Raw genomic sequence first — 21,873 nt, 5'->3', positions numbered from 1 at the left:
TTCCTAGAGAACATCAAAACGGCAATCTGCTCCTGCACAGCTTCTTCATTCTGTTTTATTCAGGGAAAAACTTTTTTTAACCCCTGCAATTCATTTACTTGAATAGCAGTACAAAGTTGTGAAGAGAAGCTGATGCCATACAAACCTTTAGAAAAGGGAGATTTATAGATAAACTCTGGTTCCTGAATTTTGTGGGATTCACTATTGGTACCATTTAATCTGGAGTTACCTTTCTTGCCAGGATTTCTCCCATCAAATGTTTTTTTATAGCTTGCCTTTGTGTGTTGCGTTCATACCCTGACAGTCACCATACTATTGACGCAGACATTAACATCTCACGTTTCAGCTAATTTTTCCCTTTTCCTTAAATATTTGACGTTAAACATGTATGCAGTTTTAGTCCCATTTTCCATCACAGATGAAGGCTCTAAAATGCTTAGTCCCTTTAAGAAATGTGAAGCACATACTAACCTGTTTCCTAAGACATGCTTTTCAAGGTGCTCATTCTTTCTGTTTGAAATCAGTCTCTGTTGCTCAGCAATCCTTTCCTGACATTTTAATGTTATTTTTAAATGTACAAATTTTTTATAGATTGCTTCCCCTAAACATGTGTTCAGTGAAGTGGAGTCAGCAGGCACAAAGGATTTCTCACCACAGATGATAAAAATCTGACCTGACAAATAGTCACTAAACCCAGTATCTTAAGGCCTTGTGCCAAGAAGAGATATCTTTTATAGTATCAGAATCTAATATAAGAAGAATGAATGTGAAGCTAGTAAACCCAATTTACATAAATAATCTTAAATAAGCAATAAAACGGGGTAGGACAGGAAGTTATATAGAGTTATTATGAAAGGAATAATAAAAGTTTGGGACCATCAGTTACCTGGGATGTGTTAATGGCCTCAGAAAACATCCTGGATTGTCTTATTGGCCTTGCAGTATGAATATATTTTTTTTAAATAATTACAAAAATCAATTAGCCTTCTGCCCTAGGAAATGATTCATGGTTAAAGTACAGGGGAAATAGTAGAAGAAACCTAACAAATAGCTTTTTACTAGAAACTGAGCTGTGAATCTTTTGCCACTAATTCTCTGATTTTTTTGAAGTGTGGGTTAGCTGTTGGGTTTTTTGTGGATTTTTGTGTTGGATTTTTTTTTTCAGCCTCTAAGTACACCATTTCCTGAGTATCCTCCCCCAGTCTCAACAAGGTTCCCTAGCCCACTTTCTCCTAGCTGGGAAATGACCCACCTTCACAGGCGCTGACAACCAACAACTGTTTGCTGATACAAGCAGTGCAGGCAGCTTTTTACAATGTTTGTAGCATATGTGGCTCTTGGGGCTTGCTAGTGCGCAGGAATTACACTAATTTAATGAAACAGATTTCTAAGACCTTACACAGAATAAGCTTAAAGCTTAAACTACCATGCTGAATCAGGGCTAAGGCTCTGAAAATATTGTTTAAGATGGAATAATATGAGTAAAGCTTGAAGTTACTAAGCTTAAAACTTAACCCCTTCCAGCAACCACAGACTGGCTTCTTGTTTAAGAAGAGCTCTGCATGTATTAATCAATGAGCAGGAAATTCTGATTCTTAGTCTTTTATTAAACCAAAGAAAGAGCCAACTTCCACTCAGGGCTGCTGCAGTCAATGGCCAGAGGTTCTCACTTCCAATAAAAAGCTTTTTCTTCTTATTTCATTATAAAAATGCCAGTTGGAAGAAGAGGTTTCCTTACCTATCTGCATCTTGAACAGACCACTTTGAGCACAGAATTCCTTTCCTTTACAAAATATGACCTTCAGTTGCACATGCTAGCATTTCTGTTGGGTTTGATGTTACAGACAGCTGTAACATCATTACCTGTAGTTAAGTAGTCAGCTTTACCTGTAGTTAAGTCAGCAGGGTACTCAGAGATTTGTCTCTTTGGAGTACAGAATTATAAGACATTTTTTCAGTTTACATGACATTGGCAGACATTAAAAGTTTGAGTGGAAATTTTCCATGTCAGGACTTTGCCTCGGGCTGATTTTTTTTTTTAATTTCAACAAAAAACTTTTTTTTTTCTTCTATTTCTAAAAATGAGGTTACAGTAAAACTGTTCAACCCTAATCCATACCTCTGCTTACTTCTATATTTGGAAGGAAGGACTTTACATTTTGGTAGAGGTATCAGCTGGTAATTGTGTGTCACCCTGTGGAAAATGCATGCAAATTGAGGTAAACTGTGGGTCTCAGAAGCTTTTAATTCATAGAACTTGGTTTCTGTAGATATACTCCATACTGAGGAGGAAGGGGCTTTTGTTCATCACAATATCAGGGCCCTTGTTAAGATTTAGCAGCAAAACAGAGGAAAAAAATGCCTCTTTCACAAGCTTGCTGACAACGCTGCTTTTTCCCTGCTCTTAACTGCATCCAACAACCCAGACAGGCAGCAGTGACAAGCTGGACCAGCAGTGTGAGTGATGGAGACATCTAGGTGGAGAGGGGGCTGGCTAGGAAGGAGAACTGAGATGGGGACAGTGAGGGACTGGGAGGAAAGGTACCTGAAAGGTCGAGAAAAGGCACAAAAGGTGATCTGAGTCCAAGGGAAACTGGACGAGGACAAAAACAAGAACTAGAAGAGGCCATGGATATTTACCCTGGGATACAGAAACACACTAAAAGCATTTTGGCACTGCCAAGAACAGAAATTAGGAAATTTCAGAATGAAGGTTTTCAGTAACTCAATTTCACAACTGTACCATCCTATTAACACAGAGGATTTTGTCTTCTTGGTAATGTTTATTGCTGGTATTTACATCTTCAGCACAGTGAGGAAGGTAGCCAGAGACTCCTTTAAATTGAGTGTGGGAGAGAGCAGTTAAGTACCATCTGAACTGATTCCTATGTTTGCACATCTGTACCAGTCATAAAAGAGACTCTTTCCAGTTATTTTTTGAAGGCATGCATATTTCATGGGCTTGGCTTTTCCATAAGAATTAAATTACGTTATTTAGAGGAAAAACAATAAGCAGAGGGTTTGATAAAACAAGAATAAGGTAACGTTAAGGGCAAAAGAAAAGCAGAAATACACTGAGAACATACAGTGTCTATGGTGCAGTTCCATTACAACTTTGGATTTTGTCACATGAAGGCGGGGGAGGGGTGGAATCTTCTCAACCCCGGGTGTCTGATCTGTCTCACAGTGCCCCAGGAAAGCCGAGACCCTTGTGCCCGACCAGTCTGTCAGCGTCCCGTTACAGGGACCCTTCACTGAACAGTCCCGCTGGGTCGGAGGGCAACTCGACTGCCTTGTTCAGGGAAACACCCCAGCTGCATCAGGGGGACCCTCAGCGGGTCCTCCCGCTTTACCTGAATGTGTTACCCACCGCTGGCAGCTGCTAGCGCCCGCAAAGGGCTAACGGTAACAGGTTACGGAATAACACTCTTTATCAATATAAAATCATGACAAATTAAGGTTAGTGATCACCGGTGACAGGGACTGTCTGCAAAAACAAGCTTGAAATTATATACAACTAAATTATAATCACTAATAGCAGTTAGCATGAGTTAGTTATTCAACATGCACACAATAGGTGTCCCTATGGGGGAGCAGACAGGTTCAGCCCGTCGACTGATCCCAGAAGTTACGATGGAGTCTTCCCTAACTTCTCGCCTCATCTGTCCACTTATACTCCATTGCATATTCATTTTTCATACACAGGATTGGTTACAAGTTTTTCGCTTCTGATGCAAATCAGTACACATCCTCAGATAGCACTGCTGAAGTTCTCTGCTAACTGCGCATGCTGCTCAAGTGGGGTTTTGCCCTCTTCTGGGGGGGCTATTTGAGCTGGAGGTTATGATCTCACTACCACAATTATATTTGTCTCATTTTCATCTAATTTTCTGTTGATGTCAGTGCATTGCAACACCTTATCATCCTGTTTCTTCTCATAGCCAGAACTTTCCTCACTTGAAGGCTCCTTTCTGTGTAACTTAGGTAATGGTGTCCTTTTCACTATCTGTCCTTTGTTTCTCATCCTCCCCAAGGCTGACTACCTTGATTAGAAGTCCCTTCATAACAACTTTAGAGAGTGAGTCAGCTTGACCTAACTTTATGAACACTGAATCAGAGTTGGGTAATCTGGAGGTTTAGGCAACAATTCCCCCCCGCCTCCCCCTTTGGACTTATTTCAGTCCAGGACTAACCCATTTCCAGCACATTTAGGTGGTGCTTGGGTGACTCTAGTCACACATATTGTTGTTACCAACTGGTAACACGTGCCCAGTGAGGTGTGGTAGTGCCTTGGAAGCAGGTAAATTTGAGATGGAGGTGTGCGTTGGTATTATAATGAGATTATTTCATCTGAGGAAAGTAATTCTGCCACAATGGCTGGCTCAGCCACGGACATCTCATGGATTCTGCATGTGACAGCTGCTATGCAGTTTCAGCTGTGGGTGCCATCAGGTTCCCACCCCTGCAGGGAGCACAGCAGAGCCTGGCCGTGGGGTCTCCACTCCGCTCCACCCTCCATCACTCCCACCAGCATGTGCTGAGCTGGCAGGGTGTGTTGCTTAGGGAGCTGTGGCGATGCAGATTCTGTGCACACCAACCATCCCGAAGGTGATAGCTGTATTTTACCCTAAAAAGCTTTCTGTAATACTACGCTTCTGTTAGCACCCAATTTTCTCTAATTCCCCCCCTCAAGGTGATTTTCCCACAGATTTATTGTCATTTTTCTGCCCATAGATCTCTAATTAATTTATATTATTTATAAAATCACCCTCACAAAAATGTCGTGGTTCAAGTTATAGTGGTTTTGATATAGGTTAAAATAAGGTCGGTCAAAAAGCTAACTATTTTGATTTGTAACAATCCTTTCCCTTCTGAAATAAAGGGATGGTGCTGAGTTTTCTGGGTTCTGTTCCCAGCTCTGTCTCTGATATGCTGGGCTTGTCATCTCAAGAAAAATATTCAGAAAATTTCCAAATCTCATTTCTTTTTGTAGTGTCATGAGCAAATGTTTGCAACACACAAAACTGATGGTTGTTTTTTGAACATGTTTAATCCAAACTTTTCCATGCTGCAGTTCACTCCTTTGTAAGATGGTTGCAATAAACCATGGCATGTAGGCATAAACTGATGTTTGAATTATATTGGGATCCAGAAAAAAAGACCTTTCTTCAGGCAGCTACCTTTCTAACACTCTTGTTTCTTTTCTGTACACTGCAGGCTGCGAACCCATCCCTGTAAAGTACCTCCAGTGGAGCAATATAGAGTCTATTGTGGCTGTGGTCTTTTCCTGCCTGGGGATCCTGGTCACCATGTTTGTCACCCTTATCTTTGTGCTCTACAGGGACACCCCTGTTGTCAAATCCTCCAGCCGGGAGCTCTGCTACATTATCCTTGCTGGCATCTTTCTGGGTTATGTCTGCCCTTTCACCCTTATAGCTAAACCCACCACGACATCCTGCTACCTCCAGCGCCTTCTGGTGGGTCTCTCCTCTGCCATGTGCTATTCTGCCCTTGTGACCAAAACCAACCGCATTGCACGCATCTTGGCAGGCAGCAAAAAGAAGATCTGTACCCGCAAGCCACGCTTCATGAGCGCATGGGCCCAAGTAGTCATCGCCTCCGTTTTGATCAGTGTGCAGCTGACACTGGTGATCACGCTGATCATCCTGGAGCCCCCAATGCCCATCCTCTCCTACCCCAGCATTAAGGAAGTTTACCTTATCTGCAACACCAGCAACCTAGGCGTCGTGGCTCCTGTGGGCTACAATGGACTCCTCATCATGAGCTGCACGTACTATGCCTTCAAGACTCGCAATGTGCCTGCCAATTTCAATGAGGCCAAGTACATTGCATTCACCATGTACACCACTTGTATCATCTGGCTGGCCTTTGTGCCTATCTATTTTGGCAGCAACTACAAGATCATCACCACCTGTTTTGCAGTGAGCCTGAGCGTGACAGTGGCGCTGGGGTGCATGTTCACTCCTAAGATGTACATCATCATAGCCAAGCCTGAGAGGAATGTCCGCAGTGCCTTCACCACCTCAGACGTGGTGCGTATGCATGTCGGGGATGGCAAGGCACCTTGCAAGTCCAACACTTTCCTCAACATATTCCGGAGAAAGAAGCCAGGGGCTGGAAATCCAAAGTAAGTGGTTAAATGCAGGTACACATCTATCTGTATATGTCCCTCTCTTTGTCATCCTCTCTTGGTTGACCATAGTCTGCTCGATAGTAAGGTATGTAACAGTTTTTCAACTCATGTGTAGCAGAAAAGATGGAAACGATCTTTTAGATCTAAGCCTTAGATGGATATGGACATGTCGCTGCTCATTTTCTCTCCTGCTCTAAAGGCAGCCGTGTACACAGCTCCCTCTACCTCTGGGGCAGGTCAGGCAGTGGCAGAGTAACCAAGCTCCATTTGCAGCTTCTCCCATCTCTCCGTGCATGTGATGGGGATCTCACGCACCTACGTGCATTTACTCTGCGTTATGTTCAAACTGAGGTGATACTGTAGCCTTTGGGGAAAGGGGACCAGAAATCTATGTCTGAGTGGTTGTAAATCACATGTACTTGTCTAAGGCTGCTGGGATGTGTGCGTGAAAGTTGGGGATTGAACATCAGTTTTTAAGGTAATGTTTTGTGACAGTCCTCATAATTGTGATCCGAAAGCACCCTTCATACTATTCCTGTGCTCTATTTAATATTCAGAAATATGAGCAATACTCTTAATCATCGTTAGTGTAAACTTGTCCATGTTCTCAAACCCAGTGTTGGTGTTAAAGCTGCAGAAGTCAACTGATGGCGAAAATGAACTTGCATCTACATCTATTGAACCTGTTATTTTCCTTGCTAATAATTATAAGCAACCCAGCTGCAGCAGAGGGAGAGAGAGAACTGTTACTTCAAACAGCATTTTCCTGTGAGCAGCTGTCTGAACATTTGCATTCTTCATTATCTTATTGCTTTTTAATCTTTAAAGAAGCACCATAGGGCTAGACATGAGCTTAGATTATTTTTGTCCCAATTAAAAAAAAATTACAGAATAATAATGAACCAGTGAAGTCTACATTTCTGAGCTTCCTGATAGAATTAAAATTCAGTTAATTTCCACTATTTGGGATCTGTAAGTTTCTCTGAGTCACTCCAGTTGGTTTGTGTAAGAACTGTTTTCATATGTTGTGGAGATGGAAGGGCTAAGGATGGAGGCAATACTGCAGAAAACCCATGCTCTGGTCAATTTTGCCTTTATGCTACTTCCATACTTTTTATTTTGTTGCCAGACAGGGAGTCAGAAGAGAAGGGAACGGAGATGTAAGTAACCCAAATACACAGCGCAGTGTGCCACAGAGGCCATGATAAGACTGCCAGCTCCTAAGCTAGGCAGAGAGGGAGCTGGGAATGGCAGGCAGCCCTTGGGAGGCCCCCATGCAGGGAGATGGCCAAAAATGTCTGTAGGTCAAAACATTGAATTCCATGCAAATAGGAAGCTGGAGCCTGATACGCCTTCCTCTGACTCTCTGGAAGTTGGATGGGGTCTTACATGTTTGTAAGAAACTAGTGTGGTATCTCTGCAGTGTAGTCTCTGGCTAATGCTGTTGGTATCTTTAAGATGATATCAGACAGAAACAAAGACTCTTGAGTATTTCAGATCATGAGAAACTTAATAACTAATTCTTTGTTGTGCTTACTGTTCTACTTTCACCAAAAAAAAATTACCTTAAAGATCCAAAAGCAATATACCTAGAATACAGTTCATAACGTGAGAAAATATTTCATCCTGTTCAAAAACTGAGCTTCCCCCTCAGCATTGTCACCCTAAAACAACAACAGGGCTTACATGAGCTTTTTAGGAATTTGTTTATTGCATCATTTTAGTAAGATTTTCTTGACCTTTCTGTTGAGTCTCTGTGAGTGGTATAAAGCAAAAAAGTTCTACAGAGTTTTAAGATGCTCTTCTAAGCTAAATGTTCAACACCTAGTTAATATGCTTTTTTATCTCAGGCCAAGCCTCCAGATCTTCTTACACAGCAAAATCCCAACCTCTGACCTAAACCTTCTGTGCAATAACTGCTAAGTTCTTCACCTAAACCAGCACAGATGTGGAGGCATGCTGGGCTTGCTGATGGAGAAGGACAGCATTCCTCTCTGTACATGGACATGAAGAACTGAAAACAGAGTAGCATACAAACACACAGCTTTGGAAATAAAGTCACACGACAGCACAAAAAACAATTTCAGGGCTTTGGAGGATATTGTAGCTTCAAGCACAGTCCATTGCAAGGCTTGTGAGGACATTGCGCTGACATTAATAAAGAAGTGTCACTAAGGAAACTAAGAAGGAAAAAGCAGAATTTGCTAGAGCCTTTGAAGCTCCTAGACAGCTCCAGTGTGTGTGGTCAGGTCCTGCCTGAAACAGGACTTGAAACTACTGAATGTGCTTAATGCCCACAGGAATGGCCTGCAGGCAGATTGTTGTCTTCTTTTTTTTTTTTTTTTTTTCTCCATTTCCCCTCAAATTCTGGGCTTTATTTGCTATTTTTTCAGTAATTAAGATCCCTGATTATGTTGCTCTGCTTCTTCATTCTGTTATTGTCCCTCCCTATGGCCACATTTTTCTGTGTGTAAGTGGCTAGCAGTGCTTCATTCAAGATTTCTTTTCCAGCTGTCTTACAACTTTTCATCCATTTTCTTGTTATCTCTTCTCTTTATATTGTTTTTCTTTTTCTACTTTTCAGTTTTCATCTCTTTTTCTGTCTGTATCAAACCTCTCCTCTGCTAATCCAATGAATTCCAATTCCTAAACAGAAAAGTGGCATCCATCTAAATTAAATTTGTGTGCACATACAGAGTTAAAGTATGGAAACTAGTTTACATTTACAAGGGCAAGTCAAACTTATGTAAGCCTGGATAAAGCACTCATATGCAATGTTGTGCTGTTAGTTTAACTAGCATAACCTGGGGACTAGAGCAAGCCAAGCCACTCTTCCTTTCTCCTTCCTAAAGTAGAACAAAGGAATTAACTAGGGAAATCTATTAACATAGGATCTATTAGTCAATTCAAAACCTTCAGCTATGTCTGGTGCTAATATAGAGGTCAGAAAGTCCTCTTGAAAAATGTCTGTCCCAGCTGCATCACCAAAAGAGTTTCAATGAAAATAAATTGTTTAGTAACACTTGTCTTCACTTAAATTAGTTAAGGCACTCATTTAGGTTAAGAGCATCTCTGTCACTTCCCAGATGAATGCTCTATAACTGGACTATGCATTGTCCCACGGCAATTCTCCTCCTTTCTTTCTGTTCTTGACCAGCAATGTGTCCTGGAACAGAGAAAAAAAATCCTGATGCAAACCCTAGAGAAATACTTTGTATTCTTCTGTGAGAGAGCTTGAATCTGGGTCTGAGAGATCCCTTGTGATCCCTTCAGTACCAAACTGCTGCCAGTCTCTCCCTCTTGTCAAATGAATATTTAACTATGTATAAAAAATGGAACAGCTCCATCAGGAGATATGGAAAGAGAGTGATATCTGCTGTTTTTATTGAAGCTTTGTGGGGACATTTATTGTTAGTTTCATGCTTTATGACTTTACGAGATCCTGGCTGTTACAGGATGATGACATAGCAGCATTTTTAGGAGAAAATTTTTAATCTTATTTTTTCTCCCTTAGCTGTGAGATTGTATCTTTCGGATGCAGATCTTGCCATGATCATTAGCCTTGTTCTTGACCACAAATGTTACTTTGGTCTACAAGGGTCAATCAGCTTGAAGAGCAGCACTCCTGTACAGTGCATGTATGATCGCTTCCCTGAGGAAGCAGTGCTCCCTTGTGTACTATGTGCAGAAAAAATAACCAGTGACACTGAAGATGCTGATCTTGAGGAAGGTTCAGGAAACACCTTCTCCAGCCACTGTTTCAAATGGACCCTACTCAATGCGAAGAAGGCTGAAGCCAGGCCTGCAACCTGCAGGTCTATGCTGTTACTTTCCTATAGTACACACACACACTTCAACTAGAATTTGAGCCAAGAAGTTTTCAAAATTCTTTTATTCCAATAAAAAGTGTCAGGCAACCCAACATCTCCTAGTACCTTCTCCCTGCTTCCTTCATCCTTCCCTGTTCTTTGTCCTCTCTCCCTCTGTGCTGGGTCCCTACATACAGATTTTTAACTGGGAATCAGGTTTCTCAGTTACCTCTAGTAACATGTGTCTGTTCCCTTACCGAGGCTTAGGGAACCATCTGCTTTTTTTTGTCTTGCCAATTATAAAATTATCTCCAGGTATTCTTAAGTTACTCTTTCATTTTAAGCTGACTTGCTGAGTTGCCATTCATCTTCAGCAAGCTGTTCTGACATACTGTTTTTCTGGGACTCGTTTCACTTGGCGACTCACAGTCCACAAAGGCTTTTGGACTCTTCAGCTCCTTCATTTCCAAAGCCTCCCACAGACACACAGTGAGGGGAATCTCATCACAAGTACGTCCAGAAGGCAGGACATTTTGTTTCACTGTTTTTCCATGGTGGTGGGAGGAGGCAAATGCACAATGCAACATGGCAAGAGTTGGAGCTTCCAGAAATGGAGTAAATGTTCAGCATGTTCAGTTGCAGTCACACAAATGCAAATCTTTTACAGCCGCTCACTTGATCCAACCTGGGTGCCTCATCATAGGAAGAGATGCCCAGGAGTATTCCATCTTCTTGCTGCCGCGTTACTACTCCCTGCAATCAATATGACACCTTTAAGTAGGAGGCTATGGAGACAAGGGGGGAGGGGAAAGAAGTGTGAACATAAGATGTGAGACCACTTTTCACGTAAGTAAAACAGTGACTTCTGTCCTGACTTCTGCAGGCTATAGTGTGTGAAATTGAACAAAACTAATCTCAACCTGGCACAGCTGCACAAAGAATATTTCACTCTGTCTGGCTGAAATGCATCAAAAGATCTGAAACAAGAAGATTTAGTGGAAAGTGCAAGGAGGATTAATAATAACTGGTCACCATTGTACCTTCTCCCATAAAAGAGAATATATTGTCAAACTCCTGCACTTAGGACACAAGCCCAACCTGAGAAGTCTACAATAGATTTAAGTATTTTCTTTGGTTGTAAATTATGTCACCTAGCCAGCACCATGTAAGAATTATCTTCAAATGCTTGTTATACCGATTACTGTCTAGCGTAGTTTTATCTTCTTACAGCATTTCCAAACCAGTGTATAGACAACTGCTGAATCTACTAGGAAATGGTAGGCTGGCTTGTTTTGCAATTTAGAAAATTGATGTGGTGGGTAAATTTCTCGTGTCCTGCAGTAGTATTGCATACACAATAAGGCATCCCTTTATTTTTACAGTTACAGACTTAGAAAATGTCAAATTTCAAGGCATTTTCAAGAAGGCCTTTAAGCATGCTGGGCCTGCACAGCCATCCTGCTGAGGCTTACCCCAGAGGGAAAAGTCATATTACAGAAGAGAGTTTTGAAACAGCAGAAAGGTTTTAAGCTCCTGGAACTGGTAAATACAAAGATTAACAGGAAAAAAACCAAAAGATAATAGGGAAAATGATACAGGTGAGGTTAGGTTATTTATTTAAATAATTTCTTTGTTGTTGTATATTTGATCTCTCCATTAACCTGGCAATAAGATGTGGATGTCCAGCTCTGATTTTGGTGCTGACTCTGTAGAGCAGTGGCACCGTGGGGTGCAAGGCGCAGTGCTGGTTTGCGGCTGTGCAGCTTCCAGCTCCCTGCCAGGGCACAGGGCTCCACAACCACAGGGTGCTCGGTTTGACCTTGCACCTCACCCAGAGCATATCATGGAGGAGTCTGCTTCCTTTGCAGTGTGGGTGAAGATGTGGCATCTCTGGCATGGTTCCCTGGTGCCACAGGGAAAGCTGGTGGCATCCTGGTCTGGCCTGACTCGCCTCCCCATCACATCCTTCCCTGGGGTTTCCCTAGCTTCTGTATGCAGTGTAGTTCTTCGCCCTTTTCTGAGGGTGCAGTGCATTTTTGGGAGAGCACTGTGTATGCTCACAAGGATAGCTGAAGGTTTTAATGCCAGACATCTCTCTCTCAGCAGCTGGTATGTTTGCTGGCTTCGCTGGGCTATTTACTGGGATTAAACCATTAATGATTTTGTGGACACAGCACTGTGACAGGTAACAGCTCTTACCCAGTTATCTCATGTATGTGATGTGAATTTCAAATAAGAAAATTTATCAAACTCAGTCAAGCTGTTCAGTCCTTGTCAGTATATTGATTTAAGTGAGTATTTAAAACTCTCAGAAGACAGCTACGCGTTTCCAAAGGGACTCTTACAGTTGATGTTAAAGAATTGGAAAGAACACCAAATAAAGGAGTCTGAAACTTAATAATCCAATAGCAATCTCTTCTAGCCCTGCTGCAGGGTTGTCCATTAAATCTGAGCTATGTAATTATATCTAATATTGTCCCCCGTAGCCTTGAATTTGCTTTTGCTTTAATAGATATGATGTAGTTCTGTCCTGTGCAACAAAAAAGCACAGAATAGGTGATAAATAACTCTGAGATGTCACTATCACACTTACATTCTCTCTAGTTGTTTAAATGAATGCTAAAAATCATATTTCTTTAAAAACCAAGCATGGCAAATGTGTATATCAAATTGTCTATCTGTGTATATATGTGCAAGATAACCAGTCTGGAGACAGAGGACTTACTTTTTCCTTCTAATGAGAAATAAGGGGCAAGGCTGCATTAGGCACTGCAAGTTTTCCTTGCAAATTATCCCGGCTAAAGGGAGTCCCAGCACATGCATAACCAATCACATGTCACTCCTGAGGCAAGCTGAGGAGAAGGAGTGGGGGCACATATGCAATATGATTGGGACACTTGTCATCAAGTACAAGCCAAGAGTTCTGGCAGTTTAGGCTTATCCATCTGGGTTCCTTTCTGTGACCAAACAGAGGCTGCTCAAGACTATGTTTGAGAGAAATAAATCAGAAAAGCAATGAAGTTCAGCAGCACCCTCCCAGTAAAAGCAGTGAAGATAAAGCCCCCCTCAGACAAAATCCAGGCTATATCAAATGGGTTTACCGGGCACAGTACCCGCACCCTGGGCTCCCATCCAGACCTCTGTTTCTTCATCACCAGTCAGAGCCACATTTTATTTGGATGGTCCCTTTAGGGGAAAGGGCCTGTTGTGTAAGGTTTTATGCAATTTCCTCCCTCTCAGGAGTTCCCGGTCCAGGGCAGTTTTGCCACTTTCTTTTTCATGGATGTTCGCAACTCTGTTCTCCCAGGGAATTTTGACAGGACATAAACCCAAGGAATGGTCTCTGAGTGCAGCCTGGTTCTTACCAAAGGACTCCTGGAGAACTTTGCTTTACAGCTCCTTCTCTTGTTTTGCTGCTCTCAAGATGCTGAATCACAAAATGTTGTTTTGCTTATGGGCACTGCTGTAGCACCAGGTTGCTTTGTGTAATGAGTGTCAGTACCTAAACAAAACGATGCATAGATACACAATCACATCAGAGGGGAGCTTTACAGTTATGTATCACAATCTCTGCTTCCTGACTGAGGGGAAGCAAAGGCAGTACTACAGAAATCCTGGGGAAGACTAGTATCTTTCTTGGCATAAAACACCGGAATAAGGACACCACTTGTAATTTAATTTCTTGCTTGACTGGATCACTTATTACATTTCCTTGTAATTTTGTATTTGTATATATTATTTATTGCATTTTTATTCTGAAATGTAGTCATTACAATCCAGTTAGGATGCTACAAAAATACACCAACTCAACAGTGAGTGATACAAACAATTGTGTTCACATGTAGGTATAAGCAAGTGATGTTCATCTGCTTAGCACCGTAATCTTATGTTGTTTTGGTTAGAATTCTCTCTGTGAGAAAAATAGAGAAGAAGTTTTCTCCTTTTAAGAGTATCAGGTAAATAAATAAATGTTGAAGTTGGCATCCAGATAAATACTTAAACCCCTGGATATTTTCCTATATTACATATAGAACTCAAGCTCCAGCTCTCTTAGGCACATACTTAGAAAAAAAAAACCACCAAGCCCTGTTTGGGGGGTGGGGGGGTGGGGCGGGGGTAGTCTGAAATATTTTTAAATGCATAATAGCATTTATTTATTGAATCTAGCATTTAAAAATGTCAATGGAATAAAGAACTACAATACAAGTCTCCTAGAGGCTACTTTAAGATTTTTTTAAGAATGCATTTTACCTCCTTCCTATCCTCAAAGGTGTGATAATTCAGCACTGTGCCTCAGTTATTCGCCTCCCCTCAGCAGAAGAAAACAGAGCTGTGACATTTCATGAACACATGATAATTCATGTATAAATACTTGCTAGAATAAACACACAGGGTATTCTGCAAGTGTTTATTCTGCAGGGATCTCTGAGCCACCATGTAATTTCATACATCTTTGAGCTAATTTACAGGTGAACAAAAATTTGGGTACTGAAAGATATCACATGGATATGTGATATTCTCTGTGTAAGGATAAGGCTATAAAACAGCACAGGCACTATACATACATATATACAGTTAATATAAGGGTTTGGGTTTTTCCTCAAATTAAGATGTAGTCTGAAAAATATTCTTGATTCATCCCAGCAATTCAGTGCAAAGTTACTGCTAATTTATTTAATCCTCTTTAATGCTTAGGGACACACAAGCACATGAGAGCCCAAAAGAGGACAGCACCCTTGGATGTCACCTCTTTCAGAAAGGCATCTCATGTTCTGGCTTGTTCATCGAGCTTACTCCTGCCTGTGATGAGTGCTCCCTTTTGCTCAGGGGTGACCCACAAAACAAAACACTGCAAGACAAACTGCAGATGCTGCGAACATATGCTGACAGAGCACCTGATTTTTAGAAGGGCTTTGTAATTCATAGGTGAATCACACCCCCAGAGAGAGAAGATGGTCCATCTCTGTTAAAGGACTGAAGACATGTATGGTTTTCCACCCTGCTAGAAACTAAATTGTCTGAGCAGGAGTTTATCTTGATTTTACAGGGTTAGTCTCAGTCCAGTATTGCTCTGTGTTTCATTAGAGAAATATCTTCAAAGTCCTTGGTGGATGACACTAGCATATAAGTTTTGTTTGCTGTGGGAAGAAGCCTGCACGTTGCTCTGTCAGTTGATTAGTAAAGTGTTTCAAAACAAATTTGTCAGGGTGATGCCTGCTGTCACCAAGGCACAGAGACCTGACCATCCTGACTTACATTGTCACTAATTTGGGAATTGTCTCCACACCTCTTTCATATCCTAAGGAAAGATCTGAAAAAATTTCTTAACAGCAGTATCTCAGTAGCTCCCCACCACTATTTGTGCTCCCAGAGCTGGGAGTACTTTTGGCAATGGGAGTTCTACTAAACTTTGGAAACAAAAGTCAAGCAGTTTCAGCTTACATATGCCTCAACAGCATGAGCCACTGCCAACTGCAGCAGCCTTTGTGAGACCACAGCCTGCACACCTTTTGTGTCTCACCATCAGCAGCACCTGAGTTCCAGTTATTACAGGGACAGGACACAGCACACTAGCCAGGCACCTGCAGAAGCCCATTTTTCTTAAAATACCCACAAACTCAGACACATTTATTCACAAACACCTGTACTACCTCCTACAACATTTAATGCCATCTTAATTTTTCTATTATTCACATTACTTCATAGAATGCAGAAGAAGATGCAGAGACTGGTGCTGGTTACGATGTGCGGCAAAGCAGGGGCTAACTTCTCGTGTACTACTCAGTCCAAAATCTGGGTGTAGTCTTTCCTAAATGCCTGTCCCACAGATGTTTGCACTGGAGCAACTTTCTTTCTTCTCTCTCTCTCTTTTTTTTTTTTTTTTTTTTTTTTGGTCTACGATGATTTAAGAGTTTATAAAGGGAAGAGTGAGGAATTTCCAAATCTCCATCTTTGCTTCCTGCTTGACTTCGATTTTTTTTTTAGCTAGTATGGGTTGAATTTTTTTCACCTGTCTTCTGATACTGTTTTCCATCTTTCCTAAAAGCACTGACAAGCATTCACACCTGGAGCAGAGATCTGATCACATTGTTCTCCCAGTTCTTAGTTCTGTGCCACCAGGACTCTGAATGGGTAAAATCAGCATTGCCAGATCTTTGTTTGGGGTTTCCAGGCCCAAGTCTGGAAGTCTGCAGAACCGACTATGACAGATTTCGTGTCCATGCAGAAGCCATCCACTGTCAAAGAGTCACTAATAAGCATGGCCAGCTACAGAAGTTATGTTCTCTGCTATGCCGAAGGACTCCAAGAAACCACTTTAAGCATGGGTTGAAAAGGAAAGTATATTTTAGCAATGGAACATCTGCCTTCATATTAAAGTTGTTAAAGACTATTTAATTTTGAAATAACAAGTCAGCTAATTCTTCAGAGCATGTATGTACTCTGGCATTCAGCCTCCCACACCTGACAAGCACAGGTTGAAAGGCATCACTGTAAACAGCAAACAATTGTGCAGGCTAGAAGTAATCACACAATTTGTCACTTTAAAGCCCACTTGAAAACTAAAAAGTTCCAGTTTTATTATTACAGCATTATAAACAATTTACCATTTCTAACTTACTGCTTTAGTTATCTCTTCTTAAGCTGTTTCCCCTTCTCTGCTCTGTGGTTCTTCTTCCGTGGCATGCAGGATGTGATCTTCTTTCACCCTGTATAATTAACCTTACAGAGAGGGGGAAAAAAAAAAAGAATTATTATCTGCTGGATTCTTCTCGAGCCAGATCTCAAGGTCATAGAAACATTAACATCAGCACCAGAGAAGGTGTCCCTGCTGCCCCTGGTTTAGGGAACAGGGGGTGAGAGTTGTCAATTTCAGCAGCAGATCATTAGATCAGCTCAGCTGTGCTGCAGCACCACAGCAGGAGATGTCAAAGCTGATCTTAAACTCTAGCAAAACAAGTGCCCCCAATCTGATTTTAGCAGCTTCTCACTAGTAGATGCTTTGCTGGTGTTTGCAGTTTCAGTCTGATCGGTCCCAGAGAATCACAGGTTCAGTTTAAATGCCCATCTGCAAGCCATCTCTTAGCTAGTACATCCTTCTCTTTACCCAGCACTATCCATTTTCCCTCATCCTTAGTGTGTTAAAGTTCGGAATGTCTGCTCTTGTTGCTTTCTTAAAGCTTTTGTTAGTCTTCCCCTCTACTTCCATGGGAAATGTTTTGTTATAATTCTCTTCTGGCCATTTGTTTTCATGGCACAAGCTAGATCATTTCAGATGGTTCAGTTCACCTGTTTTGGCTGGCTTGCAAGCTTTGCATTCCCAGATCAAGGATTATCTGGAATTTGAGACTTATCCCACATTACTCCAGTCAACTAACCAGACAGCCATCAGCAAAACACCCAAGAAACAACCAACCAAATGAAAAAAGGCAAATCCCAGAGTCTGTGTAAGGCCCCACGGAGGGATGATCTACCTTGACAAGGACTGACAAAGGGCTACGCTTGAAAACACAGCCACAGCAGCACAAACAACTGCAAACAACGCCCAGCAAGCAGATGGGAAGCATTAACCTCCCCGAGCCGTGCCATGGGCTGTGAGGCTGGGTGGCAGGTTGATGGCGGGAGCACGCAGGGGCAGCCGGGTGTCTCCGCAAGGCCCTCGGGAGCTCGCAGGCGTGCTGCCTGGGCTCACCGGGGGCGGTGGGAGCTCGGGGGGGTGCGTAGTGGGGGCTCACGTGTGTGGGCAGTGGCAGCTTGTGTGTCTGGGCAGTACAGGCTCCCGTGGGGTACAAAGCGTGGCCCTGGGACTTCTCCGTGCTCCCGTCAGTGAGCAGTTCTTCCTCCTTTACTTTCTCATATCCTCTCAAACGTAAGGCTATACATATTTCTTAATCCTTAGGGTTATAGAAATTATCTCAAAAAATTCTCCTGCCACTATCCTGGGACAGCCAAGAGATTTGCCTGCAGCTACTTTCTGCTGTCATAGCCCGTAAATCCACAAATGCTTTAACCTTCCCTAAGCCAGAAATGACACCCAAAGCCTTCCTCTACGCCATGCCGTCCCATCACTTCTGCAGGGACAAGAGCCTGGAAGGCCATGCTGTGAACTGGAGCGGGGAACTGATAATATTTTTTTTTCCTTTCTTTTTCTGGCTTAACTGTGACCCAGATTAGTTGTCCCTGTCATTCCCTGCCAGTTGGTTGAACAATTGCACCAAGGGTTGAGCTGGCACAGAAGGGAGGGTGGGACAGCAGGAGGGAGCAGCTGAGGAGGGCTAGAGCGCTCCCCTGGGCACACAGCTGGCTCCTGCTGGCCTGGGGTGACCTGAAGTGCAGCCTTAGCTCTGTCTCCACTGTGCAGCTCAGTGCTGGGTCTTTCTGGGCATCCTACTGGGACTATGTTCTCCTTGGTGACCATGACCCTTCTTTGGCATGGCCATGTCCTCTTTGGCAGATGCTCCCACCTTGACAGAGAGGGTGTTCTGTGAAATTCCTCCTGCTCCTCACTCCTTCACAGGTGATAGATACCTGTATGTCTCACTGCCTGGCAAGGGAGAACGACCCTATAACCTCCCTCCTACTTGCAGAGCTTTTTGCTCCACAGCTTTTAATGATTTCTTTCTCTCCAAAAACTGCCCACAAATCAATGTGGCATTGATTAGCATAATTAAGTTAACACCCAGAGCAATTATTTCCAACCATCACTTATCCTGGAATTTAGGACTTGTGTTTTAAAAATGAATTTATATTGAAAACTTGTCCATCTTCCCCACTTCATCTATTGGCTTAATTAAATTTGTTGCAGGAAACTTCTATCAGATCCTGGCTTGTACAAAAGGTATTGAAAATTCAGCTTCTCTTCCTACAGGAAAAGGACATGGACTTACTTCTTTTTATGTAGATATCTTTTGATCTAACCATGACAACCACACATAAAATCTGACCTTTCAAGGACACAGACATCACAAAGATGAACATGCTTCTGCCTAGGAAGGTGCTAGATTTAGAGAGACAAGAGGATTTAGGATGAGTGTGTTTAGGTGAGCACTTTACTAATCTGGTTCTACATACAAAGTGTGCTTACCTCCGCAGTCACCTTGCAGACTGCTGGAGGGTTGAGGAGGTGAAAAGCAGGCTAGAAAGTTTGTGCTGTTGCTGAGCTGTTCTTTGGGAGTACAGAGGGAGGTCAGTCTGAATGCTGGAGCAGGATATATTCTAGGATGTGATGGCAATGTGCCACAGGGCTCATGGCACAAGGCTTCTCCCTTCCTGTATTAAAGCTAGGGGCTATACACAAGTTCTTAAAAACTACAGGATGATTCAAGGCTGTCACTGTAAGTATCATCATGATGCCATCATCCCTTCTCTTGAATTTCCTCCCCACCTTGCTTTCTTCCTAATGTTATTGTTGATCAATTTTTTCAGATTAGATTGTATAAAATCCGGGGATGTACTTTTCCGTATATTTTTTACTGTGGGGAATGTGAAAACTTTTCTTACAGCTTGGACAATGTCTATTGTGAAGGATCTCTGACTGTGGCTTCAGATGATAGGCAACACTGTCCTGCACTTCAGTTATCTTGGACACCAGATTCATTCAATTTGTGTCTGTTTGGGGAGGCTGGTTGAGCAGAGAGAGTAATTCCAGAGCAGAAGGTGAATGTTTCTAGTTTCACAGCTGTTCAGATATAAAACATTACAGATAGCAATTTACACTTTCCTACAATCCTGACACAGCTGTTTGCCTTGTGGGATGATTCATTTACACTGAACAGAAAATAAAGTGGCAAGAGTGACTCTTCCCTCAGATCATTTATACTCCTCTCTGCAGATTTCAACAGGCCCTTTACCTATTCTGTTCTGAGTGACTGGCTGAAAGCATTTTTCTGCTTCAAAGGACGTAAAGCAATTAATCCACTTCTTTCATAAACCCTCTAAACAGCCACCCTGGTTCCTCTGCCAGAGTCCATGTTACTGCACCCAGGGGTTCATTAGAAAGCAGTTCAGACACTTTCATGATGGTATGCCAAGTCCTTGTTCAAATGCACAGAAGATCCATCCTGCCTCTGGGCTCAGGATACAAATAACCACTCAGCAGGAATTACCTTTGAGAAGACTGCCCCCAAAATGATCCATTAATCCTCATATTGTAAAGATGGGAAGGCTACCTAATTTTTTGGTGACCAGAGAAACGTATCTGAAATGCCATCAATTCCTGCAAGGCTGGGAGGAAGAGGAGGGGTACATTGTCATAATTAAAAACAGAAGAAAAAAAGAAGAGAGGTACAGATATCTGGGCACTAATTCTGAATTAGGGTTCTGCAGTATTAACACACACTACTAGTAAGACAAAGCAAGTCTACAAGGATACTTCAAACTGAATGCTTCAAAAGCATTCATTATTATTTATGCAGTTGACAATTATTTGATAATTGCAAAATAATTCACTGAAGTATAATCAACACAGGCACTACATTTCCCATAACACTATAAATCCAAATTTCACTGTAAATCCAAATCCAAATTCTGCTGAAGCACAAACCTTGAGATTTAGAGCTGATTCCTGTAGTGTATGTGCTGTAGATCATCATACGGAGATTGACCTTGACCTTGACCAAAAGGCAGACTGGTTCTTTGATGGAGTTTGGCAGCATTTTAACAACAGCCTCCCACAGAATGCAAACCTGGCGAGGCATTTGGGGGTTGCATACTCTATTACATGTAGTATCTGTGTTTGATTTTGGCTGAGGAGCCCAACTGTAGCCACAGAAAGGAAAAAGTTCACTGCATTTCGAACTTCTTAGGAAGCATTTTGGACTGCCTGAGAAAGCAGGCTTCTTTATTCCTTTCACATAAGACGATTTCATAACAAGATCTACACATGCCCAAAGCCTGGAGACCAAAATGCTCTGACCTCACTCCGGGGATATATCTGAATAAGAAGGAATTTGGGGGGAAACAAGGGATGTAACAAAGTAAGCCAGAAGCAACAGCAAACTGCCATAGCAGAGGGACGATAGCTGGCAAAGTCTGTCGGTTCAGGAGGACCTAGGTCTGGAGCAGGGCTCTGAAGCAAAGGTGTTTCCCCTTTCCCAGGGTCCCTGAGCAAGGCTCGCTGTGGCTGGGTGCCCTCTATTGTGCATACAGCACTGCGTGTGTGTGAAATACATTTAGAACTGGATTCTTCTCTCGGATAATCAACTGCATGTTGTTACTTGTTTTGTAAAATTAGCTCTTCTGAGTGAATAAACCATTAATTTCTGACTTTTAGCAAAGCAAGCACAGAAAGTAGAAAGCTCTTATTTTGTCAACAGATGAAGAAAACTGGGTCTGTAGAAATGTTGGAAATTCTGTTTAATCAGAAGCTTAATAATCTCTGTAACTTTAATAGGCTCTAGAAGAGACCATGGTAGCTAAGGTCCTAATTATGATCACCTTTAAAATGTTAAATCTCAGAGATGTCATTATACCTGCTAAGGAATTTAATTATTCTAGAGACTTCAAAGTAAGTAGGTTTACAAAATTGCTCAGCGGTATGTCTTATTTGTGTTTTATTCATAATAGTTCAGAAGTCATCTCAAGGCATCTACCTCTCCAAAATGGGTATGCATGTATTCTGTGTACATCACGCTGTGCTCCTGTGCTTTAGTATGTGGTGAGAATGGCGGCTTGTTTGGCTCATGAGCAGCTGTACTGAGTATGTAGTACACGCACATAGCCTCCATGAATCCGTTGTTTTGAGGTAAATAGAAGTCTGGCAAGCATGCATTATGATTGTTTGATGGGGAGAAATGCTGAATTTTGATTTGCGTTTTATTTGCAATACAATGAAAATTATTTTTGCAGAAATTCATTGATACATTCCATGTGCAAAAATACCTGAGATTTTTGTCAAAGCACGTGCGTGTGTGT

The 21,873-nt window shown here is 42.1% G+C and overlaps 1 protein-coding gene across 3 annotated transcripts in view; it reads left to right on the top strand.

Annotated features, from left to right (window-relative positions):
- GRM1 (glutamate metabotropic receptor 1) overlaps positions 1–21,873 on the top strand; it is a 199,422-nt gene that overhangs the window by 162,295 nt on the left and 15,254 nt on the right. For all 3 annotated transcript variants that reach the window (XM_037392901.1, XM_037392902.1, XM_037392903.1), the window contains exon 8: positions 5,218–6,148. In XM_037392901.1, the coding sequence (XP_037248798.1) occupies positions 5,218–6,148 (931 nt within the window). The remainder of the gene's footprint in view (positions 1–5,217; positions 6,149–21,873) is intronic.

Source organism: Falco rusticolus, chromosome 6, assembly GCF_015220075.1.
Source record: "Falco rusticolus isolate bFalRus1 chromosome 6, bFalRus1.pri, whole genome shotgun sequence".
NCBI classification, from domain to species: domain Eukaryota; kingdom Metazoa; phylum Chordata; class Aves; order Falconiformes; family Falconidae; genus Falco; species Falco rusticolus.
This window is presented reverse-complemented; position numbering and strand designations above follow the sequence as displayed.